The following is a 19,313-nucleotide window of genomic DNA, read 5'->3' on the forward strand; positions in this document are numbered from 1 at the left end:
TGCTCCGCAACGGGAGAGGCCACAACAGTGAAATCTCATTAGAGATGTTCTGGTCTTGATTCTTTGAATAGGATGGGTGTGGGATAGCTCCGCTGAGAAATCTCTCCTTATCACGTCATAAGGAACACCTGGCCTCCTACCCTTAACAGGCACTTGGTAGTTTGTAAAAAAGCCCTGGATTTCAGTCCATCGAGTTCTTCCACCACTGGAGACCTGGGGTGAGTCCCTTCCAGCTTAGGCTTGGGTTTTCCCTCCATATATAAGTGGATTTGACTGTATGCCTTACAAGACCCACTCCTCCAGGTTCACCAGACTTTGACTCTGTCGTCAGAATTTCTTTGTTTTCCCTTCCCCACATCCCTCCCATGCTTTGCTTCTTCTACAGGCATGGTTTCTGTAGTTTTGGGTTTACAATACACTGCTAGGAAAGAGCCCCATCTACAACTGACACGATTGGAAATGGTGGCGGGGAATGAGAAACCAAACACCAAGAGAACTGAGACTACTTTCTTTTTTTTTTTTTGCGGTATGCGGGCCTCTCACTGTTGTGGCCTCCCCCGTTGCGGAGCACAGGCTCCGGATGCGCAGGCCCAGCGGCCATGGCTCACGGGCCCAGCCGCTCCGCGGCATATGGGATCCTCCCAGACCGGGGCACGAACCCGTATCCCCTGCATCGGCAGGCGGACTCTCAACCACTGCGCCACCAGGGAGGCCCGAGACTACTTTCTTCCAGCTTACTTTCTCCTTGGCTTTTCGCCTCTTTGGGCTGCCAGCTTACTCCTCCTCTTGGCCAGAATGGGAGGAGTTTGTTCAGACAGATATCTGGGAGCCTGAAAAATTATGGACCGCTTCTCCATGGGGGAGATTCAAGGCCTGGAGCCGCCAGGATCAAGTCACTAACGTGCTTTGACCCCCTGCCATTGGTTAGAATATTTGGTCATTCGTTCATTTACCCCAGTAGCTGCTCATTCAGTGATTGCTTACCGAGGGCCTCCTGTGTGCTGTTTATTGGGCTCACCTGGGGTCCCAGTGCGCCGGCCTGAAAAGGTGAACACAATGAACATGGAATCTGCCCTAGTGGAGTTGATAGTCCAAAGAGGGAGGAAAGAATATTGGGAAAAGTTACACAATAAAAGCATAACTACAAATTGTTATAAGGGCTATTAAAAAAAAAAAGTAAAAGTAGCAATGAGGAATTTTAAGAGTAGGTCTGGATTTAGACCAGGATGTCAAGGGAAGGCTTCTCTGAAGAAATGATGCTTAGATAGGAAGACAAACAGGATTTATCCAAACAAAGAGAACAGAGAAAGCATGTAGGCAGTGGAGCAGCACTGCTTAGACCCTGAGGTGGCCAGAGACTGGGGGGAGGGAGAGAAGGGGAGACGGGAGACACAGGTGTGGCCAACTGGGCAAGAGCTGCAAATCCAGGAAAGTTTGAGAAGAAGAGTGGAGGTCAGGGCAGCAAGTGCTGCTGAGATGCCATTTCAGTTAAAGACTGAGCAGCATACGCTGGCTCACTGGAGGCTCCTGGTTACCGTAGCAGGAGTGTGGCCACAGGAGACTGAAGAGGAAATGGGGGGACAGGTGTAAAAGCAGCCACACTAAGACACTAGGCTGTGATGGGGAAGTCGGGAAGAGAAGGTAGAAATTGGAAGGAAATGTGGAATAAAAGGAAGTGTTGTGTATTGTCTGTTGCTTGCTTTTCAGATGAGAGGTTTATTCAGCGTTTTAATAAAGACAGGAAAGATCTCATAGAAAGAGAAAGGTTAAGATACAAGAGACTGAAGGAGTGAGGTCCCAGCAAGGCGGCAGAGATGGGTCAGAAGCAGCGTTTCCTCCATCCTAACAGGAGATGCGGGACGGTGGTTTTGGGGATTTGGTGACAGAAAAATGGGAGCCTTCACATCCGAGGCCACCTGTGAGGCAAAGTCATCCCTGCGAATGGGATGGCAGGAGGGGAAAATGTAAGACACGACAGCTGCAGAGGAGGGAGCCCTGCTTACCCCACGACCCCTGGCGGGGTAGCCTGGTCCCCTGTACCTGCTGGCAGGGCTCTTTTCTCCTCACCGTCTGTCCCACTGATCCTGTCAGCGTTCTTAGAAGTGTATAAGGAAGGTGTTTTGAGTTTGTTTCCTGTGGTTTTCCAATGCCAAATGACACCGCTTTATGTAATTTCCTTATGAATCCAGAATATTCTGCCATCGGAGCAGTGCATTTCACTCTGGTAATTTTTCTTCCCTGTTTTATTTCTAATTAATTTCATGATCCTCCCCCCTCCGTGTTCTTGATTTTACCCTTTAAGTTGCTTATACACTTTGGCCTTGTAATCTGAAAAGCACATGATTTTGTGTCTGTCTTTTCTGGTTGTTTTTTGTAACTACATCTCACAGTTCAGTCTGCCTTCCATCCCATTTTTATAGAACACATAATGAAGTTGGAATCTTTCATGCAAGCCCACTTGCACAAATATCCAGATACTTTGCCTTGTGTGTGTTTTGGCCTTTCTCTGCCCCAACACCCCCTCTCTCTATGATTAGGAACTTTCAGGCAACATTTGTGGCAATAACTAGAATGTCTGCTCGATCTTTCCTCTCCTTCCCTCTCCCCATTCCTGTTAGCCACCTGGCACTCACCAGGCCCTGTTGCTTTCACCTCTGGGCTTTGTATTTGTTGTTTCCACTCCGTGTCCTGTGCTTGCATTCTCCAGATCCCTGTCTCTTTGCTCCAAACACCCAGAGTCTGTTTTTCTTCTGGATGACAGTCTGAGCAGGGGAGCCCCCTTGGAGGTATGAGTCCTCTTGTTTGGGGTTCATAAGTCCATACCAAGTAGCTTTAGAAATAATGAAGGATGAGGAAGGGAACTAACACTTGGTGAGCACTTACCTGCTAGGTGCATTCCTCATGTTGTATGAACCCTTATGGTAATCCTGCTGTAGGGAGTGTGGGTCCCAGTTCATAGACAGATAAACAAGTCCCAGAGACATTCGTGACTTCTTGAGAAATATTTCAGGGCCAGGACTGGAAACTGTCCTTCTTCCGTGCCTAAAGCTCAAGGGGACTGGAGGTTATCACTGTGCGTCCTCTGGACACTTATGAAGGAGAGGCCCGGTTAAGGACCTTGACTTGCTTCAGATACTGCACTCCCTCTGATGTGAGGGTGGCTTGCCTGGCAATCAGGAGTCTTTAGCCCTCGAGTCCGGACAGGAATCTCCTTCACCACTAGGTGGAGATGTAGCAGCACCGCAAGTGGTCTCCGTGTAAATGGAAAAGTAGACCTGGGGACAAGCCTTTTAGGGCTAGGGCATTCGAACTTTTTTTTTCCTCTTTAAATTTCCTGACATAAAACTAACCATTTTGAAGTGACAATTCAGTGGCATTTAGTACATTCACAGTGGTGTGCAACCACTGCCTCTATCTATGGCTCCAAAGTAAAACCCCTTAACCATTAAGCAGATTCTCCCCAATTCCCCCATCTCTGTACCCTTGGCGACAGCCAATCTGCATTCTGTCTTTATGGATTTACCTATTCTGGGTGTTTTTAATGAATAGAATCATACGATATGTGACCTTTTGTGTCTGGCCTCGTTCTCTTAGCATAATGTTCTCGAGGTTTATCCACGTAGTATGTGTCAGTACTTCCTTTTTATGGCTGAATAATATTCCATTATATGGGTATATGACAATTTGTTTATTCATTCATCCATTGATGGACATTTGGGCTGTTTCCCCCTTTTGGCAATTGTGGATAGTGCTTCTATGAGCATGGGTGTACTTCTATTTGGTTGAGTCCCTGTTTTCAATTCTTTGGGATATATACCAAGAATGGCATTGTGGGATCATTTGGTAAGTCTACATTTAACTTTCTGAGGAACTCCTAAACTTTTCCACAGCTGAACCATTTTGCATTCTCGCCAGCAGTGTATAAGATTTTTTAAACTTTTTTGACCAAGACGCACAATGAGAAATATATTTTACATTGCAACCCAGCATTCACATGTGTGTATGTGTTTATATAACATATGTATATATCATACATATTTATATATCATACATATATATATGAAAACAGAAGTTTTATGAAATAGTGCTCACCCTTATTCCTACATGATGCACTCTTATGTGTCCTTCCTGTTCTATTTTAATAGAAAAATAGGCTGGTTTTGATCCACCAAATTAGTTCCACAACTCAAAGCAAAATGAAATCTTAGCTGTTAAGATCAGAGTACTATTCTAAATGTAAGTAATAACATATCTCCTTTCCATTTGGATAGTCAAAGAATTTAGGCTATCATTCATCAGTTTAGCAATGCACAAGTTGGGGGGGAGCTTATTTAACTTATGAAAATGACATTTTAGGGCCTCCCTGGTGGCGCAGTGGTTGAGAGTCCGCCTGCCGATGCAGGGGATACGGGTTCGTGCCCCGGTCTGGGAGGATCCCATATGCCGCGGAGCGGCTGGGCCCGTGAGCCATGGCCGCTGGGCCTGCGCGTCCGGAGCCTGTGCTCCGCAACGGGAGAGGCCACAACAGTGAGAGGCCCGCATACCGCAAAAAGAAAAAAAAAAAAAAAAGAAAATGACATTTTATATAGTATATTCTCAAACATGGACAATTTAGATCATATACAAATATAAGTTGTACTGCATGTATTTGACAATGTGAGGATTGTAATTAGATGTTATTCTATAGTCAAGCAATGAATTTTTGGGTGGGTATCGTACCTGTGGTTTCTAGGGAAAGTCCTGTGATACATGTTATTTTCATTTATTGAATGGTTCAGTTCTTTATCACTTGAATATTTCATAGTAGAGTAAGATACTGCAGCGTGCCATGGGATGACAGAAAGAGCAAGTGGTAAAAAAAGAGAATTGGAAGAGGGACTTCCCTGGCAGTCCAGTGGTTAAGACTCCGCGCTTCCAATGCAAGGGGTGTGGGTTCCATCCCTGGTGGGGGAACTAAGATCCCACATGCTGTGTGGTGTGACCAAAAAAGTATTAGAAAAAAAAAAAAGAATTGAGAGAAAGGCATTAGAAGCTTCCCAAATCTGCAGTGATAATTTATGACCATCTTCGAGAACCTGCAAATGTGAGCTTTCCTGGAAGGCGAGGTGTTTGGGAGCAGTAGAGACTAGGGGTTGGAGGAAATTCTTTTAGAAAGAATGAAGGACTGATACAAACAGGTCCACTCCTTGGGCAGATGGGAAAAAAAATTACATTTTACTTCTCATTAACCTCTAACTGAAATTTTGTATTTTCTTCATTTATGAACATAGGCAAGAAACCTAGTATTAGCAGTACCTGCGACTTCACTACTAATTGAAATCAGAGATAAGTTTCATCCCATTACAGTTACTTTAGGTAGATTTCAATATTGTTTATGTTCATTATTTCATTTAAAAATTATAACCATTAGACTTGTCTCTAGATTATGTTTAGTGCCTTGTTAAAGAAATGCATACATACAATACCATAATTTAAAATAATTTTTTTAATCTGGTTTTTAAAATAATTTGATAACTGTATTTCAGAATAACTGATTCCCCCTCCTCAGACACTGCTGGTGGGAATGTAAATTGATACAGCCACTGTGGAAAACAGTATGGAAGTTCCTTAAAAAATTTAAAATAGAGCTACCATATGATCAATCAATTCCACTCCTGGGTATATATTTAGGAAAAAATGGAAACACTAATTCAAAATAACTGGTTCCCTTATAATCCCATGTCTTTGGTCTCATTCATGTAAATGCATTCTGAGAAGGAGCCATTGGCTTTACCAAAGGGGTTCATGCCCTAAAATAGTTAAGAACCCCCTAGAGCTGTCCTCCCAGTAAGAGCCAGTGGCCGCATGCAGCTCCTGAGCACGTGGACTATCGTGGCTGGTCCAAACTGAGACGCACTGTAAAATACACAACACATTTCAAATATTTAGTGCAAAAAAAAATTCCACTAATTTATATTTATTGCATGTTGAAATGGTAATATTGGGGGTATACTGGGTGAAATAAAATATATTAAGTTGAATCTAACCTGTTTATTTTTAGTTATTATAAATGTAGGTACTAGAAAATTTTAAATTGCATATGTGGACATCACTGGCCTAGTGTCAGACCTGAGCACCAATCCTGGGTTGACCACATAACCAGCAATTATCTTCATTTTTTTTTTTTTTTTTTTTTGCGGTACGTGGGCCTCTCACTGTTGTGGCCTCTCCCATTGCGGAGCACAGGCTCTGGACGTGCAGGCTCAGCGGCCATGGCTCACGTGTCCAGCCGCTCCGCGGCATGCGGGATCCTCCTGGACCGGGGCACAAACCAGTGTCCCCTGCATTGGCAGGCGGACTCTCAGCCACTGCGCCACCAGGGAAGCCCTATCTTCATTATTGTTATTATTATTCCACCATGTCCTAGCTGTCAGATCCCCATCAATTACCATTTCCTCATCTCTAAGGGCAGATAGAGAGCAGAAGAAGAGTATTGCTATGTTCATTCAGATTGAGGCTTCTTCCTAATACATTTCTTACTCTCAGGAATACCCTGCCACCATATCTTACCCAGAAGTCCAGCAGAAGCCCCACAGCCATATCCCTTTTCCTTATTCTTCTGCTACTTGTTGTCTTAATGAACAAAAAAATTTAATTATATACATGAGAGTGATATACAAAGGTGAGGGTATAAGAATTCATAGACAAAGTGAACTTTTTTTCATTTAAAGAATAAGAGAAAAAGAGAAATTCCAAGGGATATTCCCCTGGAGAGTGAAGAAGATGGAAATAAGTTTTGAGGTCGGGTGGAGTCCTAGACAGACTACAGATGTCACTCACTCATCCTGTATTTATCCAGAGAGACTCAAGTGGCATTTGGGTAAGACCCAAGCAAACCACCAGCAGATTCCTGGAATTTGGAAATGGCTGCTCAGATAGCGGGACAGCCCTGGTGTGTTCCTAAACTAAAAGTCCAGCAGGCTACGTTCAATAGCTGGGAAGGTGACAGTGTGTTTCTTTAAGAGGAAAGGGCTGAGGAGGGACCTACCACCCTTTTGTTTGTCTGATCCTTAAACTGATGGAGCCCTGAGCATCTTAACACTAGTGCCCTGGGAATCCAAAGCCCTTTCATCTACAGAATCGCCTCTGAGATCATGAAATAACTTTCTGTGGACAGCAGATAGTAGTGTATCGCGTGCATCTTATGGATGAGAAGGGAATAGCTCAAGCACAGAAGTGGATCTCTGTGGCCAGTACCTGGTGGGAGAGGGGCTGACTGTGAGCTTGGGTTTCTCCATAGCTAACACCGCGAGGGTCAGAGCATGACCTTCCACCTCTGTTTCCCTAGGCTTCGTAGAGTGACCTCACCCACCCCAACCGTCTGCAGGGATCGTTGTTCTCCCTTCTGGCTCCTAAGCATTTGGAACTGCTCTCCCCACCAGCCTGTTAAGTAGCTCCCTTCCATCATTCAGCCGGTTTCTAACAGCCGCACCCTCCTACACAAAGCACTGCCTGTCTGGTCGAAGCAGGGTGGTGAGTTCCCCACCCTTTCTGAAAACATGCCTTGCAAAAGATTTTCTCTATCCTCCAAAATATACTTGCCCCTTCACAGTTACATTTTCCACTACATTTGAACTGTGCCTGTTGGAAGAAGCATACGATGTAGGTGTTTCTCTGATTCACTGTTGCTGGGCTCAGACCACAGTCTTCTCAAGTTAGGAATCAGAGGGTCCGAACCACACGACCCCAAGAACAGATGGTCACTTTGAAGATTCTGAAGGTTTAGTCAGTGATGCTCAGTGAGGCAGACACTTGTTTTTAAAGCATTATTTCCAAACAAAGGGATATTCAATATGGCTTTAATTCCTTAGCTCAACTATTCTTAATCTCAATGGTGATGATCTGGCTTCAGCTATGGCTTATCCCTGGTTTATAGGATGCATCCAGTTGTATAGTTCCTATACAGTAGTATAGGTGTATAGTTCCTAGTTTTCCTCTAACCTGAACAAAGCACTTTGACGTTGGCTCATTAATTTCCCAGTAGACAACTCCATTATTTTCATATCAATTTATCTCTTTCTAATTCCCAATTATTTTTTGGTCCTGTGTCAACTTCTACTAGTCAGGCAGTGTGTGCTTTATATTGGATGTCTTCAGTACTAGCTTTATCAAAACATAGTTGAGAAGGTGAACCTGTTGCCAAAAAATTCAAATAATAAATGCCAAAGACTTACATAAAATAATTGATTGCCCAGTGTTCTGCTTTCACCATGCCGTGGTTCCTCTCACTAGTGTGGTGAATCAAAGGCTGGCCTGCCCAAGAGATGAGGCAGTTTGGTGATGAGAAGCAGCATCCTTCATTCAGTAGAAAAGTAACTTGTCCAGGGTCATAGTATCAAGGTCAAAATTAGGAGCACAATAGTTTCCTGATTCTCAGTCCTTCAACTTCTGTTTGTAGGCAACTATAAACATAGGATCATACCTAGAAGAAGGAAAAAAAATTTAGTGTTTGTAAAATTTAACTAGTAAGTATATAAAAAGCTAATCAAAACTTCTAATTTTGTCCAGTTTCATTCATTGTCCAGTTGATCTGACCCTTATGACTTAAACTCTCATATTTATTTTTATGCATGAAATTAGGACCATTAGTGGGAATATTAGCTCTAGCCCTAAAAAGGACTTAATTTTTATCACTAAATAATGGAAATAGCCTACCACATCTCAAAAATTTTAATGTAACTATGAAAATGCTCCTTTTGGGCTTGTTAAATTATCATTCTTATGGAGAAGAACCAACATTTTCTTAGTTCTCACTTAGATGGCAAATAGTGTTTGGGGAAGAGTGATGATTAAGATAAATAGAATTGTTTTTTACTTTAAGTATTATCTGTGCATTTTTGGTAAATATGTGAAGCAAATGCCATTTTTTACTTCTTCAGAAAGGACTTAATATTTTATAATATATTAATTGTTAGTTATTGTAGCTAGTTATACTGGAGCTGTTTGTATCTCAGTGTAAATAATTTTTCAGGTTGCTGGTGGTATATGAAAATAGGGTAGGAAAGTAGTACCTTTGTGATAAAGGTAAGTGGAGGAAACCTTTCCACATTTTCTCTTTACACGCATATCTGTCAGAAGAGTATTAAATACTACGTGTGCCTTGCATTTACTCTGCAGAAATTGAGGTCAAATCTTTCTATGTGCAAAATATATATGAACCACAGCATCTCCTGGGTTGAGCTCTAGGTTAATAATATCCAAACATGCAGGCCCTACCTTGAGAGGTTAATGGGAAGAATAAATTAGGTAAATATTGAGCTGATACTAAGCCAACCAGAACCCTGCTAACTTTACCCTGGGCACCGGAAGTTAGAAGCACTAAAATATTAAATAATACTCTTTTTTTTTGTACGTGTGCATTTAGGTTTTTATCTTTGAGAAATTCAGCCTTCCCCTGGTAGCCAGCAGGGGTGGGTGGCTGGACCGGGAGGACCCTCTGTGATGAGCAGCGTTCCTCTCTCCCCCCTTTCCCTAATCTGGCCCTGGAGTGAAGGGGGCATTTTGCACTGGGTATTCTGGGTTCATTGCTAGCGGTAGATCTGCTACTTAACAGTTGTCCTCTTCCGGTGCGTTCATTTAATTCTTATAAAAGAACCTGTGAGATAAGCGCTATTTTTCAGACAAGGAAACCGAGACCACAAGGTAGGTGTTCAAGACTCTGGTCTCCTATGTTGCTCCCCTTCTAATTAACATCCCTTGAATATTTGCTCTCAAAGTCTCCATTCATTTGTCTGGAGCAGTGTCGAGGCAGAAGCCCAGCTTTCAGTTCGCCAGTTAGGAAGGTGCTGGGGTGGAGACCTGAGTTAAGGGACGCTTTAGTCCCAATTCCTTGTCCTGGTGTCTCAGTGCCACTTGTAGAAAGGCACCCCACAGGTGCCCAGCGTCTAGACCTACCCCTCTGTTCAGCTTTGTCTGTACAGGTCCTCTAGTTACAGCGCATGTACATCAAGGGCTCAGTAAATGTCCATCCTTCTACCTGACTCTGAACTTGGGAAACACCCTGGGTGACATGAGCTCGTGAGGGAAGGAGGCCTTCCCTGTGAGAGCAGCAAGGGGAGGACTTCAGGCTTGTCCTCTCCTCCTGCTTAAATCTTTTAGGGCTTCCCATTGCCCTAGACCAACGTTCAGTTCCTTTGTCATGGCCAGGAGAGAGGAGTGGGGATGAAAAATGGGTTCTGCTGCTGTTTTTTAGTGAAAACAATTTTAGGAGACATGATTTTCCTTGTTTACGTCTGAATCTGTGCACCAACAAGCTGTGCTTTAATGAAGTTCTGTCACATTCAAAAAATTTAAATGTCTTTGAATTCATTTCAAAGAATTATTTGTACTGGATAGTAATGGAGTAAATGTTTTCAAAACTTGCGGAATCTATTTTTGTGAAGATTGGTATGTGTGGGTTGGATTTTTTTAAGGGAATGATGATTGCGTTCCGTGTTTACGAAATGAACGTTGTGTGCCATCACTTCCTATTTTTTTCTCTAATTTCTTAGCATGGGATAGATCGGCCCAAATTATGCATAGACCAAAATAGCAGCTTGTAATGTATGTCAATCATTTGTTCTTTAGGTTATCTCTAAAAGGCCTCTTATTCTACTGCTTAAAGAAAGACAAAACCCTTTCTCCACAGTTGTCTCCATTGATCTCAGCTGCTGTCTTTCTAACTCAATCCAGGCGATGCTTAATTTGACTTGGAACTGTTCTTATTAAGAAACAATATATAGGGCTTCCCTGGTGGCGCAGTGGTTGAGAGTCCGCCTGCCGATGCAGGGGATACGGGTTCGTGCCCCGGTCTGGGAGGATCCCACATGCCGTGGAGCGGCTGGGCCCGTGAGCCATGGCCGCTGGGCCTGCGCGTCCGGAGCCCGTGCTCCGCAGCGGGAGAGGCCACAACGGTGAGAGTCCCGCGTACCGCAAAAAAAAAAAAAGAAACAATATACACTAGTGGGGCTTTAATATATTTAGTGCTGTTTTGGAATTTGAAAGTCCAGATCAAAAATTGATACAGGAATTTTTCTTACATTAAGCAATTTTCCTTTGTTTCCTCAGGATGCTGATAAAACATTTCTCCTCTGCCTCATACGTTCTGTGCATGAATGTACATATCACTCTGTGACAATAATTACATGTGTGCAGCCACGTGCAGCCATCCACAGGGAAAGGGGGCGGATTCCAGTCCTAACCCAATCAACTCACTCAGATGCTTTAAAATCATTAGATAATGGCTCTCCATGTTGGCAAGCATCCAGATAGTTTGCCTCGCTTTGTTTTCACATTTGTTTTTAATACCACACATTTCGGTCTCCAAAAAAATTGTCAAAAATGCTAAGAAAGGGAAAATTGAATAAGAATTAGAGCACAAACCGATTGCACTTGTGTTGCACGTTTTTGTCACAGGCAACAGCCAGCACTAGGCAGGCATGACAAGTCTGTTCATTCACTGACTCACTCAGTGTATGTATTTTGCAGGAGGTCCTACCATGTGCTAAGAGGTGTGGGGGGGTACACAACAGAGTGTCACACAGCTCTTCTGGGGGGACATGGGACAGATGGTTATAGTAGGAATCCAGGTAGGATGTGGGTAAATGCCATGGATTGTAAGATACAATCCATGAGCCCTTTACCACCCTCATCCCACTGCCACTCGGCAACCTGGGACCTGGGTGACCACTTGGCGTCTGCCTTCCTGAAACACTCTTGTTTTCTTAGTTCCTGCTGCACCACCCAGGCTATCCCCAGCCCATTAGGTATCTTGATCACAAATAGGCACCCCTTCCTGTGGGTTGAGTATCGGGTAGATGCAGTCCCACACCAGGGTGGACACAGCCGATCACCACCCGTTGACAGCTTGGAGAGTGGAGTTTGGACTAGATGTCCACCCTTAATTGCCCCATTCCCATCCCAGGTCAGGCGTCCCTTATACAGAACACAACCTGTGGGATGAATCAAATTAATGTGAAAAATCATGGCATTCTTCTCTGGGTTCCTTTTATTTTTTTTTTTTTTTTTTTTTTTTTTTTGCTGTACGCGGGCCTCTCACTGCTGTGGCCTCTCCCGTTGCGGAGCACAGGCTCCGGACACACAGGCTCCGCGGCCATGGCTCGCGGGCCCAGCCGCTCCGCGGCATGTGGGATCTTCCGGGATCGGGGCACGAACCCGTGTCCCCTGCATCGGCAGGCGGACTCTCAACCACTGCGCCACCAGGGAAGCCCATCTCTGGGTTCCTTTTAGATAGGGCTACAGCCCCCCAGGGGACAATTCCTCCTCCAGACTAAAGCCAGATGGGAAGGCAGTGTGTAGTCCTGGAAAGCCAGGCCTGCAGCACTCCTCTTAGTGATAACGAGGGTTTTAGCACCTCTTCCTGGACTTTCGCTAAAGAGGTTGGTAAGCATGATTCTGGCCTTGCTTGTGGTTAAAGTAAATAAATAAAATTTAGAATAAATGACTCAGGCTCTAAAATTTGCTGGACCTCAATTTTACCAGCCATGTGACTTTGACCTTTGGTCTTATTTTATGCCTCTTTAAACCTCCATTTTCTCATCTGTAAAATGGGGCTATTAATAGTACTTCATAGGGTTGGGGTAAGAATGGGCACCTTTAAATACGATAAAGTAGGGATTTTCAGGACAATATTACTTTTCAACAAATGTAGATGGTGTCATTAATTGTTATCACTGTCTCGGGTCACTTTCCAACTCCCGCCCACCCCTACCTTGATACCATTTCCTGAGGCCTCCCACTTTTTCTGTATTACTGCTACTTTTCTCTCAGCCTCCAACATCTCTGCCTAATTCCTTGCCTAAAGATTCATGTTCTCCTAAGATTCTTAAGGAAGGGTTCCTCTTTTTTACAGATATGAAAGCTGAAATAGTTTTAGTTCATCTTAAATGACAACTGAAGTCTCATAACAAGCCAGGGACGAATTCAGATTTTATTTTGTATTTTAAATACCTCCATCCAGGTGCCCATTCTGACTACATTTTTCATAAGCCTCCCCCACCCACCTAGAGAGAGAGGAAACCAAAGGGTAAATATGTCTTATCCCAGCTTGCAGCAGGTGTCATGCTATTTGGTTTGCAGGGCTTTCAGCAAAACAAAAGGCCTTTTCTGTCCTTTTACAATATATGCTCTCTTTAAAGGTACTCGAATGAGGAAAAAAAAAAAAGCCTACACTGGACAAGATTTCAGCTTCCAACAGACAGAACCTGGGCTCTTAGTTTCTGATTCACTCTTCACAGGGAAAACTAGATGCCATTAAACACATTCTTTTCTAAATAGCATTTAAAATTCTATGAGAGCATCCTTTTGAAATAACATATATGAGTGACATTCTCAGCAAATTAATATGTTTATAGTAGGATTGAAAACTTTGAAAATCCAGTTAAGATCTCTTTTATAAAATCAACAGAGAAAAATCTGTCTGCTTGAGTAACAGTATATAATAGCATGTGTGGTTATTGAGCTGTTTTAAATGTCTCCACCTTGCAGTCCCCATAGTTACCACTGGTGTTCAAAGGTGATAGAGCTTAAATGGTACAAAAATGTATTTTACCTAAATTTAAAAGTTCTAGAGTCCCTAAGGGTTCATAATAAATATCAAGATAGTTAACATTTAATTAAGCATTTACTGTATGCAAGACAGTATGTTGAACCCTTTCGTTCATAATGTCATTCAATCTTTCCAACAACACAATGAGGTCAGTACCACTATGGATCCCCATTTTACAGATGAGCAAACTAAGGCTTAGCAAGGTTAAGAGCTTGCCCTAGGTCTCAAAGCTAGGAAATTCTGATGAGTTTTGAGAGGCTTTGTGCTCATTAACTCCAAGGCACCCAGCGGCCTCCCTGTTCACTCACTGCCAACCACAGTGAGAGAGGCACCAGAAAGGCGGGCTTGGATATTTTTGTTTTCAGATGTAACAGCCATTTTGGTAAATCCCTTGGGTCCTGTTTCACCTGGCATCCATATATTCAAAGTACAGGTGATAGAACTATATTAGCTCAGGAAACAGAAGTCAATCTGAGGAGGCTTCATGAGAAGCAAGTGCTGTGAGTGGAGTTGGAAATCTTGGTGGTGGAGTGCTTAGGTTTTGTATAAGGAGTTCGAAAAGCTCATTGTATTGATAGCGTGTCTTAGGGCATTTCAGGACATCGTCCTAAAAGTTCTCTTTAGTGTTGAATTTTTAAAAATTCTTAGTCTTAGAAAAAGTGTACTCTTTCCCTACTATTTCTCAAATGAACTGTTAGTCTGGAAAGTCCTATTTGTGTGTTGATTTTGAGTGGGGGAGGGGTGCTCACTTTTGTTGTGAAATAATTATTAATATAGTTTATTAACGCCTTTGGAAAATGTTAGTCGTTAAGTGTGCTGGGGAGGGGGAAGGATTCATGGTTGACGAGATGCTTAGTCAAATCCCACCTGCTCAAACGTAGCCCGTCAAGATTAAAGTTCTCTTGTTTAATCGCCTAGTCCAGCTAAATAATAACATGAAACAAAGCTAACTTAAATCAGGACGCCTGATATCAAGATTTCATGGAGTAAAAAGCCATTGTGCAGCAAGGAATATAACGCTTTGCTTCTTATCTTTTGATAACAAATAAAAATAAGCTTTCCTGGGCTCGGTGGCTCCTAGAAAAGACAGGCTTGAAGATCCATTGTGGAGCCTGGCATTCGGTAAACAAGCCTAAGCAGTTCGTACCGTCCCCTTTGGACGCACACGTTGGGGCGGGGGAGCGGGTGCCCCTCAAAATGACAGCATTTCTGGGAGGGCGCAGCACGAAGTGCAGCTTCCACTGTGCCCGTGAAAGGAGGGGAGGAAAAAGCCCAGGCCGATATCCTGTTATCAAGCCTCCCTGCTGCAGCGGGGCGGACGGAGGGGGCTTTTCAGAAAACGTCGCTGCAAACCAGACCCAGGGGTGCCGCTTGGCTTCCTGCGGCGACGCGGTTGTGTGGATTTCGGGGGGCAGACACTGGGGGAGCCGCAGCGATGCAGCCGCGGGCGGCTCACCGGCGGCCGCCGTGCTGAAGCCGCGAGCTCCCTCCCGCAGCTGAGTCGGGGCTGAGGAGTGGCTCAGGTTGAGCCCGGGGGCGGAGGCTGCCCTCCCAGCCCATCCCTCAGCCCTGCGGCGGCCCGGAGGAGCCTTGGGGGCCGCGTCCGGCAGGCCGGCCGAGAGACCCTCCCTCCCGGGGCAGGTGGGGACTTCCTCGGTCCCGTACCTGCCGGGCCGAACCTGTGGGCGGCAGGCAGCGGGCGTGGCTGGTTCTAGCAGCTCAGAAATGAAAGCAGTGGCCGCCGCCGCCTCTCAGGGCTGGGGATCAGCCCCCAGCAAATAAGGAGCCAGTTCTGGACCCGAAGGAGGAGGAGCGGCCGAGCATCTCTCTCTCCGGCGCCTCCGTGTCCTTTAAATGAGGACTTGCTGCCGGCGCCAGAGGTAGATCTGCAGAGCCTCCCTCCCGGCCGCTGACCCCGCTTACATCACTAACCTGTGACAAGCGCATCTCCACGCCCGGTACCTGCTCCCCCGGCGGCTCCCGGTCCAGTCCGAGGAGCAGCCTCTTTGTATGCCGCCGACATGGCCAGCCAGCAGGACTCCGGCTTCTTTGAGATCAGTATCAAATATTTACTGAAATCCTGGAGTAATAGTGAGTAATAGAAAATAACCGTTTGTTTGTTTTTGTTTGCTGGGTGTTGCCTGAGGTCCGAGAAATGAAATCTCAACTGGACGCATAGGTTTGTGAGCCTAGCAAGTTTTTTGTTTGTTTGTTTCTTGGGTTTTTTTTTTTTTTTTTTTTTTTGTTTTGCTTCCATCTGCTATGAAAATCAAAATGTCAGAGACTGAACTAGCTTTTCTGAAGTGCAAAGGCTGCGGTGGAATTACAGTAGCTTTGGTTTGATTAAATTTTCAAGTGAGATGGCCCTTCAGACCCTGGCCAGCGCAGGATGGGGCATTCCAGGCTGCATCTCCTGCCTTGGTGTTTGTTTAATGTGTTCAGGTTTTATCGAAATATTTTGTGAAGCGTGGTTTAATCAAAGGGGTGTGGCAGGGTTTCAGAGTACTTCATAATTGTTTTATTAGGGTATTGTCTGAAGAAAAAAAGTACTTAATAGTCCAAAGCCTGACTCGTCTTTTTTTTTTTGACTATAGAGGCATTTGCAGATTTATTTGATCTCTCCCTGTCCATGTGGATGATGTTCAGAATGCTGTTACAGTATTTGAGTTTCTGAAAAATCGTGACGTTTGTTATAGTGCCAATAATGTGCTTTTCTGAAACATAAACAAGTGAGGTGCTGACCGTAAAATCATTTATTAGGATACCAGAATGTTATGGCTTCTGAAGTTCCATTTCTGACCTACTTAAAGGTTTTTGCAGTCAGATATTTCCAAAAGACAACCTCTAAGGCATCATGGATCTGGAATCAAATTAAAATGAGGCCTTCAGGTGATCAGTGATGCCTTGTATTTTCTGAACAGTTTAAAAACAAAGTCTTCTTTATTTCACCAACCAGCCTTTGTACTTGTTTTGGATAAAAGACCGGCTGGTGTTACAGATCCCTAATTGTTTGACATTTTTAAAAATTTTCCAAGAAAAAAATGTATGTTGCATTCTGTGCATACTAATTAACCTACCTGTGCTCAGAGAGCTGGCGATTAATTATCTCCTCCACAAATGACCTGTGGCCAAGATTGTTCTTATGTAAACAAAAGCCGGGCAGGGGAACCTGTGCCATAATTGCTTTGAGAAAAGAGCCAAAGTACCTTCAGCCTGAAGGTATTCAGGGGTATTCATCTCTAAATGATATCCATAGAAACCTTCTCTTCCAGATCATTTTGCACCACTGTATACACTATGGGGCTTGTCTGAAGCTGTTTTTCTACAAGTGGGAAGCCATTTGGGAGTAATACTGTCACCCTAACACGGCATTCCTTTGTTATAGTCATAATTCATTTATCTTGGATTCATTACTTGTGTAATACTTCACACTCAAAGGGTGAATATTCCTTTGTCTGTTTACCCTTTGATTAATGAAAAGAATTTGACATACGAGGTTCTTTATGGAGCAGTTTTCCAATATCTGGAGAGACTTACTGTTTGACATCAGTGTGTGGTTTTGAATCATTATTTTGAGTACTTTAAGGCCAGATTATTTTCTTCCATCAATTTCTGTCATTGCCTCATTAGATAGAAAATTATGTTGTGACAATCCTGAGGCCAATGGGATTTCTTTTAAAATCTTTCTCCCCTTTTGTCTATTTTCAAATTACTCTAGACAAAGTCTATGTTCTATCCACCCCTCCTAAACTCTCCATTCCCCTCCCCGCCCCCCTTCACATCAGGAGATGGTTCAAAATGACTGTTCATTTCTACTTTGAGAGTGTCTGGGACACAATTTTGAATTCTTTCAATTCATTCAGCAAATATTTATTCCACACCTACTACATGCCAGGCTGTGGAGCTACAAAGGTGACTAAGACACAGCACCTGCCCTCTATCTTAATTTCTTATGGCAGAAGAGTGAACTTGGTGATTCTCTAACCTGCCTTTGGGGGTCAGAATGTTTTTCAGGCCTTTCTTAAAAGAGGAAGAGGAAATACACCTTATGCTTAGGCTTCCTTAAGCTTGTTGCAACACTACCGTAGCTCTCAGGTTTACATGTTTTCAGTGGCAAAAAGGAGAAAGGAGTTTGTCTGTGTGGACGACAAAGTAAAAATCAGAAGCCTTAGGACGCCCAGCCTACTCAGGGCACCGGGGCTGAGAGGATGCACCGTGGGGTCGGCAGCTCATGGGCCCAGCATCACAAGTTTGAGAGGTGAGGAAGTCCCCCTCTGCCACATACCCGAATGGAGAATCAGGCCTCTAATTATGTAGTGGTGCTTATGTATAAAAGTACAACAATTAAAAAGCAATAAAACAAACTCTATAACCATGGCTGACTGCTTTGCAAGGTGGTAGTAAGAGGAACGATGATTCTGTGAGCATTTCCAGGTTAAGATTTCCATTTTTTTTAAATGGCACATTGTGATTTTGTATATATTTGTCTCCTCTGAAGAACTAACAAGTCAATTATAGCAGTCATTTCCTGGTGAGATGTATTAGCTTTTTGCTCACTGTTCTTTTTTTTTTTTTTTTTTTTTTTTTTTGCTGTACGCGGGCCTCTCACCGTTGTGGCCTCTCCCGTTGCGGAGCACAGGCTCCGGACGCGCAGGCTCAGCGGCCATGGCTCACGGGCCCAGCCGCTCCGCGGCATGTGGGATCTTCCCGGACCGGGGCACAAACCCGTGTCCCCTGCATCGGCAGGCGGACTCTCAACCACTGCGCCACCAGGGAAGCCCTCACTGTTCATTTTGACACTCCCTTCTTCCCTGGCCTGCCCTGTCAGGCTGCCCTTTCATTTTACTGGAGTTGGGAATTCAAATGGCCTTGATGTCTGGAAATAAAGTGTCCTTTGTAGACTAAACTGCTTTCCTTATCCGCTTGGACACCTGTCCTGTTGCTTCTTCCCCACTCTTATCCAGGCCTTCCCCAGCTGGTCAGTGACTCTCACAGCTGCACCGTCTTGATGTTCATGGCTGTGGCCACCATGGGCCCTCTTCAATTTAACCTGGAATATTGCAGTGGTCTCCTCACGGTTCACCTGACATAGAGCAGCCTGGAGAGGCTTCTGCCAGCTTTTCAAAGACTATATCACAGCCTCCTCTGCCCCCAAGTGTCAGGGACCACCATACAGGACCCTCTTTGAATTCCTTGTTCGTATTCTCTCATGTTGTTTCTCTGTTCCAGCCATAGTTAATCTGCTCCCGCCTCTGCATTTCACTAACTTGCTCTCCAGTCCATGCCCGTACACATGTCAGCCCCCTAACCTGGCACGCCCTCACCTAGAACACACAAGCTGCAGAACCACATAGGCCTGGTTCAGATCTCTGATTCCTGCATTTGTGAGGCCTTGGAAAATCAGTTAACTACTCTCTGCCTCAATTTTCCCATCTGTAAAATGGAGGCAACAGTAATGACTACCTCACAGGAGTAAATGAGGCATTAAGATGTCAAGTACTTAGCACAATATCTGGCACATTGTGAATCTCAATAAATTTTAAAATAATATTAATGTATTCCAGTGCTTCCCTTTCTTCTAAACCCACTTAAAACCAAACTTAGACCATTTTTCACCTTAGCATTGACAGCCTCTGGAGTATTCCATGAATAGTCAACATTCATTACAGCCCCTGCTTTGGGCCATTCTTTTTTCTAGATTTACTTTTTATCTTCACCCCTTTTTCCA

At 44.1% G+C, this 19,313-nt stretch overlaps 1 protein-coding gene across 2 annotated transcripts in view; it reads left to right on the forward strand.

Moving 5' to 3' along the window:
• Positions 1 to 19,313, forward strand: part of FRY (FRY microtubule binding protein) — a 324,059-nt gene that overhangs the window by 61,662 nt on the left and 243,084 nt on the right. Inside the window, exon 1 of one of the 2 annotated variants that reach the window (XM_082602262.1) lies at positions 15,578 to 15,676. The exons of the other annotated variant lie outside the window; for it this stretch is intronic. Coding sequence (XP_082458388.1) covers positions 15,607 to 15,676 — 70 coding nt within the window. The 5' untranslated portion in view covers positions 15,578 to 15,606. Of the gene's footprint in view, positions 1 to 15,577; positions 15,677 to 19,313 lie in introns of those variants that run through there. 2 annotated transcript variants of the gene reach the window in all.

This window comes from Mesoplodon mirus (assembly GCF_964341445.2).
Source record: "Mesoplodon mirus genome assembly, chromosome: 17".
NCBI lineage: Eukaryota > Metazoa > Chordata > Mammalia > Artiodactyla > Ziphiidae > Mesoplodon > Mesoplodon mirus.